Source organism: Papaver somniferum, unplaced genomic scaffold (assembly GCF_003573695.1).
Source record: "Papaver somniferum cultivar HN1 unplaced genomic scaffold, ASM357369v1 unplaced-scaffold_81, whole genome shotgun sequence".
Lineage (NCBI taxonomy): Eukaryota > Viridiplantae > Streptophyta > Magnoliopsida > Ranunculales > Papaveraceae > Papaver > Papaver somniferum.
In genome coordinates, this window is record NW_020651082.1 from 2,809,431 (window position 1) to 2,815,857 (window position 6,427).

Consider the following 6,427-nt stretch of genomic DNA (forward strand, 5'->3'; position numbering starts at 1 on the left):
AGAGGGTTAAATGCAGAATCAAACTTGTCGATATGCCCTGCAGGAGCTACACCCATTTTAACGACACATCTTACTGTAGATAGTTTTGTTATCTACATGTAGAGAATTCGATTAGATTTAATGGAAGACCATTACTTAGAGCTTCTCCAATGGAATTTGTGTGAAGAAAAAAATCTTCATCCACATAGGATACACAACAATTGTTACAAAAAATCATCTCCAACCCATTGATGTGAGGATGATGTGGCAAAAAAGAAGTTAGACATCCTCTAGGTCGACCTCTAGTTTTAGACATTCACTTAGAGGGTGTCTTCCCATCCTAGTCACATTTTTGTTAATAAAAATCATTAAAAAAAGAAGAAAGAAAATAGTTTTAACCAATTATATACCTACAAATAAGTAAAAGGATGGTACAACATTTTATGGGTTGGAGAAAAAATTTATTTTCTCATAATATTTAGAATTTTATACCTAAAAAATATCTTAAAAGTGATGCCACATATTAAAGTTCCACAATCACCACTGGAGAAGCTCTTAGAAATAAGAATAAATAGTTTTGTTATCTATCTGTAGAGAATTCGATCAGATTTTATGGAAGAACATTACTTGGAAAACTTGCAACGTTATTGATGAAATTGTAAGCTCCTCCAATTGTAAGGATTGGTGCCCCACCCTCATTAACTTCCATGCTAATCGGGAGTTAGTTACTAATTGTAAGGAGCTTTCCTTTTCTATCTTTTAACTAACTAGATTTGACCCGCAAGCAAAACTAAAGCAACTAAAGGACGTAATGTCATGAAAATTGATATATCAATAAAGTAGATCTTGTGGAAGAGAAAATAGGAACATGATTGATGAAACTACCATTATCATTTGAAGAAAAGGGTCTAGACGTGTATAAAGTGTTTTTTTAATATTATTTTACCTTATTCAAATAAAAAAACCGTGATCATATGATAACTTACTAGAATTACAAAAATATCAAAATACAAGATAATTAAAACCTTATACAAACGAAGATATTAATTACATGTAAATCGCGAAGAGAAAGAGCCGGGAACCATACAAATATTCAATTTTTATGTATGTAGCAGGGAAGAATGGTGGTACAATTCGGAGTCGACTTCAGTCACTTAATCTGACTTTCTTCTTCAATAAAAGGTGCTCCTAAAAGAAAATAGTATTTTTCTCGTAATTTTATAGATCCGGACGAACCCAGATGTCCTAAATATGGATTCAAATCAATACTGTGATGAATAATCGATGTTCTTGAATCTAAAATATGAAGTCACAAGCTAGCGATCAAGGATTGAATAAGTCTCCCTTAAAGTAAAGAGAAACTCATCCTAAACAACGAAAAAAAATCGTTCCAAATAGCAAAGAAATATGTCGAAAGACATAATAAATTCTATTTAGTTACCTGTCAGTTAAAACTTAAAAAGAAAATAGATCTTATATAGATCTGGTTTAAAAGAGAACCACATAAGGTTAATGGAAGCTAGGATTCTTTATTATTAACACAACATCAATTCTTAAATCATTTCAACGAAACAACATGGATAGATCCAAACAAACCAAAACATAAGAACACCAAATCAAAGATGGTCCAAAAATGTTACGAAAAAAATAAAAAAATTTATAGCCTAATCAAGTATCAAGGGAACCTCTCAAATTTGAGGGTTCTTCTTAGCTAGTCGAGAAGGTAATACGATGACCAGATAGGAATCTGATCATTTCATTAGCGGGATTTTATTTCTTTTACCATATCCGGTCATTCTATAGTTATAAGTAGAAGACTTCTATCTACATAAGTTAAAATTAAAAAATATAATATTTCGCCACAGAAAAATTGGGGATAAAATTCTTATGGCATGCAAAGGAATTATTTTGGGTCAGATATTTAAAATCCCATATCATAAGGCATATTCCTATGCACATGTCAAACATCAAAATTTGTCACTTTTGCATCCATTATGGGTATGGCAAATGTTTTAGCTTGTTGGTCAGAAGAACGCATCGCTAGTCTTTCCATCGCTCTCTTCTTAGAACATCGCTTAGTTTTTTTCATCCAACGGTCAGGAATTCCTCCTCCTATAAATAATCAACTTCAAATTCATTTCAACTCACACCAGATTTTCTAAATATCTCAAGAATTTTCAATCTCACACATCTTCCATATTTTTTATTACTTATCCAATTAGTTAAAAGAGCATAGCTGGAAATATGAACACGAGTGAGTTTATAGAAAAGCATCATGCTGCCGAAAATCAAAGAGTTGGTAATCTAGCCAATGTGCAAAGTCGAATAAGAAAGCGATTTACCAAAATTTACTACTGTGGAAGATGAATGTATCTGTAGCTTGTAGGAATTATGTTTTTTCTTACCGAGGCTCTCTTCATTGCAGATGCATTTTAAACCCAAACATTTCGGGAAAGGATATCTGGGAAATTTCAATAACAAACAATGAACCTCAACAACCGAAATGTGAACGCGTTGAGTCACCGCTTCAATGTGATCAGTGAGGAAATTATTAAGTGTGTTGCTTTAGTAATGCAAGCGGGTCGAAACATGAGGGACGGTGAAACAATGATGGACATTGAAAAAAGGTATCGGGTGGAGTAGCACCCCGCGTTAACGGAAAAGACTTCCAACATGGAAGTTTCTTTGAGATTTTAAATGTGTTGCCAAAATATAATCCAATGTTTATGTTTTAGTTTCTTAGTTGTCAACTTAAGTCTAAGTATTAAGTTTTAATATTTGTCTTGCTTTATTAGTTAAAATTAAAATGTAAGACTGAATTAAGAATAGAAAATAAGTTTAATCAGTTAAAATTAAAATATAAGACTGAATTAAGAATAAAATATAAGTTTAATTAGTTAAAATACGAGCCCAATTTTCAAAATTATTTCAAATTAATCATTAATAGTCATTTTACACGACATAAAACTAGACAATCATAATTTAAGATATAAACTTTAAAAAATAACTTCATTTCACATAACTTCCAGATCAATGCGCTCATAAACAGAGTTTCCTTTGTTTATCTTCTTCTTTGGCTTCAAATTTGTTTTGCCTTGATTTTCCTTGCCTTGAATTTTATCTTTACTTAGCTGCAGGTCTGAGTTGGTTGATATCCAAAACTTGAAGACTTCGTTGTTTTTCACCTAATTCTTTATAACTATCACATATCTTCTTAACAACACCTTCAAGCACTACTCCAGACAAATCAAGTTGTGTTGCCAAATCAAGTTGGGTTTGAAATTATGCCATTTGATAAATTTTGAAATAAATTAGATTGAGAAAGAGAGAAATAGAGAAAAAAATTCGTGTAAAAATTTCGGTGTAAAAATTTACGTTGAAAATTACATATTTATAGGCGAGAAAAAACTAGCTGCTATTGGCGCTAGTCATTAGAACGAGCAATATTATTATTATATCCAGCAATAGAGTCTTTATCGTTGGTGCGGTTGACAAGACCACTCATTATAGGAATTTCATCGCTTAACTTTTTTACTATAGTAGCACAACTCATTTGCCATGCCACAAGATATGTCAAATATAATATATTAATATGGTGGGTAAGGACCCCAACACACACCCTCCCCCCACCCCCACCCCTTTTCTCTCTTTTCTCTCTCCTTTTTTTTTTTTTTTTTTCTTTTTGACCTTTTCTAAAAGAAAACCTTACCCATATTTATCACCGCCTTCTCAGATCGGCTCCTTTTGGGCAGATCTGAGCAACATGTTCGTCTATTGGTCTCCAAGTTTTTCTGTTCTTCAGTAATACCTTTTGTTTACCTTTAGGTTATGTCTGTTTTTTTTCTATTCTTGATGCAAGTCTCGTTTATTTTATTTTCTAAATCTGATATGCGATTTTTGGTTGATTTTGTTTGGATCTTTGGTTGTAAATGTTTGGATGGATTGTGATCTGTTGGAGAAAAGAGATCAAGACATTCCACCTTTCTCAGATCGAGTCTATAGGTAAATCTCACCTACAACAGCGTCTTCGGTATATATGTTTGGATCGTCTCTGATCTGCAGCTCAATGTGTTCTCCAAATCCTATCATGGGGTGTATCTTTAATCTAATTTTGATCAGGTCATGTTTTTATTCGGTTGTTAACTTTATTTTTTTTCTCTATCAGGCCTGCTTTGTTACTATCTCATGGGGTTATTGTAATCTTCTCTATAATGGTTATCTTATGTTTGGGTTACGATTTGATCGATTACAGCTTGAAGTGTAGTTATGAAATTCTCCCGCAGTTACAGGAGTTCCTACGATTTATCTGGCGAGTTCATTGTTTTCCAGACATGAAAAATTCAGTTAAATTTTCTTCTAGTTGTGGTCATCAGAATAAATCAAAAATATGTTCTCGGGCTGCGGATTATGCATCACCGATCCAAACTCCCCCGTACGTAAGCGGGAGTTATGGTTACAGCTACGGGTCATTCAAGTTTTTTCTTCCTATGGTTTCGGTAACTGAGATTCTGCTACCAAAAATTCGTTGCATGGTCCGGTGTGAGAGTGATTTGCAGTTTGTCCTCGTTGTTTACGCTATCATGTATCCTTCGGATAAAACCTGTTAATTTATTAGAAAAAGAAAAGTTATCTGAAGAATGAGAAACAACGAAAAAATGAAGATAAAAGCAAATCCAACAAAAATAAGACAATGACAGCCAACACCAAAGAAACTGTCAAAATGAACATGGGACATTGGGATTCTCATATGCAAAGAAAAAAGAAGAAGAAAAGGAAACAGGAATGTGAGTGTGACTTGGACTATGAGGTGTCTCACACAAATAATTATAAAAATCTTAATGCTTTTGTATTTTTGTACACTAAGAAGAAATAGAAAGAAAAGTTAAAAGGTCCTACCAAGATATCAATATGGCCACTTCGCATTTGAATTAGCTGCACCACACATTTCCTTTCTAACGTCGTGTCGAGCTTTCTTGCGTCGGTCAAAGCTAAGGCCATCGCAAAGGGTTACCAAATCACCCAAAAGGCCAAAATACTTTTACTAAGCAAAAACAACAATAGACATGGTGGAATTCGGTAACCCTAATAAAATTTAGCAATTTCATGGAAGAGTAGCGAATGAATCATACTCCTTCCATCCCATTAGTGGGACGGAGGTAGTATTAAGCTTTTAGATTTATTTAATCACAAAATTGGTTAAAAAGACCAAAATCAATAATTTTTGGGTGAAAAGGACATCTAGATTTTGATACTGTTTAAATGGACAAAAATGTAAAAATAAACAGGATGTAAACAGTGTCGTCCTATCCATTTTGAAATATTTTTTCTTATTTTTAATTGTGTACACATATATCTCACTATCAGACACGTGTATATAAAAAGATACGTGGAAAGCATGCAGACCAAAACATCAAAACATGATGCGTCACGAAACACCGAATAAACCCCGAGGAGTTACTTTATCTCATCCCCAAAAGAGAAGCTAAGATCAACGGTGGAGAGAAAGTTAGCTGACACGGACTGACAGGGGCAGAAGACACTTGTCTGACACGAGCAGACCCCTCAACTACCCGCATTAAACACTCTGAGCAGCGTACGTGTCGACCAACCTGTGGAACGAGCGAGGATGCCTCTGCGGGATCAAGGGGAAAACGCAGACCTCCGCGTGATGGACGCAAGGACACAAGAAGATAAGGTTCCAACGGTCTTCAGAGATGGGTCCCACGTTCTAACCTTATAAATACCCAATCTCCACCAAGAGGGAGGGGGGTCGGAAATATGAGGAAGGGAAGGAGAGAGAGAGAGAAATAGTAAGGGTAAGTTAATCCCTTAGAGGAGAGAAACATGTAAACCCCAAAAGTCATTCAACTATTCGTGTAACCGTGAAGAACATAGTAAAACAACAAACCCCGTGGATGTAGGCCTTAGTGCTGAACCACGTAAACCTTGGTCTTATTTACATTTCAGCACTTTACATTCATTTAGCTCCATGCATGTTTACTTATATGTTTTGTTTTCCTTAATACTTATATCCCATGCGCAAACGCCTCGCATGGAGTTGTTGGATGAGGCCATGATAAACCCGAAGGTTTTGAGCCAATGAATCAACACCAGGGTACCATCATCACAATCTCTTTAGATGATAATGATTGATTGTGAGCGTTCGGACCCCCTCGTGGTTTGTGTGCTCACAATTTGGCGCTAGAAACAGGGACTTCGTCCCGGTAAAAGATTTATCTTGTCCTGTGATTTCATTTTAAATTGGCATATGATTGCTCTGATTTATCAGCTCGGACCGTATAGATCATTCGTTAACTGTATTATGTTCAAAAACCCAACTTTTATCTTCGATAAGAGTTATTGTTCTAAGCGGGTTATTGTTCTAATCCGTCGGATTTACAATTTTCGTAGTTTTTATACTAAGGATCTCCTTTAATAAAACTTTAAC

The 6,427-nt window shown here is 34.7% G+C and overlaps 1 protein-coding gene across 1 annotated transcript; it reads left to right on the plus strand.

Annotated features, from left to right (window-relative positions):
• Positions 1–3,668: 3,668 nt before the first annotated feature.
• Positions 3,669–4,871, plus strand: LOC113345393. The gene is made up of 2 exons (XM_026589171.1): positions 3,669–3,981; positions 4,145–4,871. The coding sequence occupies exons 1-2, from the start codon at positions 3,917–3,919 to the stop codon at positions 4,584–4,586; spliced, it is 507 nt and encodes a 168-aa protein (XP_026444956.1). The 5' UTR covers positions 3,669–3,916; the 3' UTR covers positions 4,587–4,871.
• Positions 4,872–6,427: the final 1,556 nt, after the last annotated feature.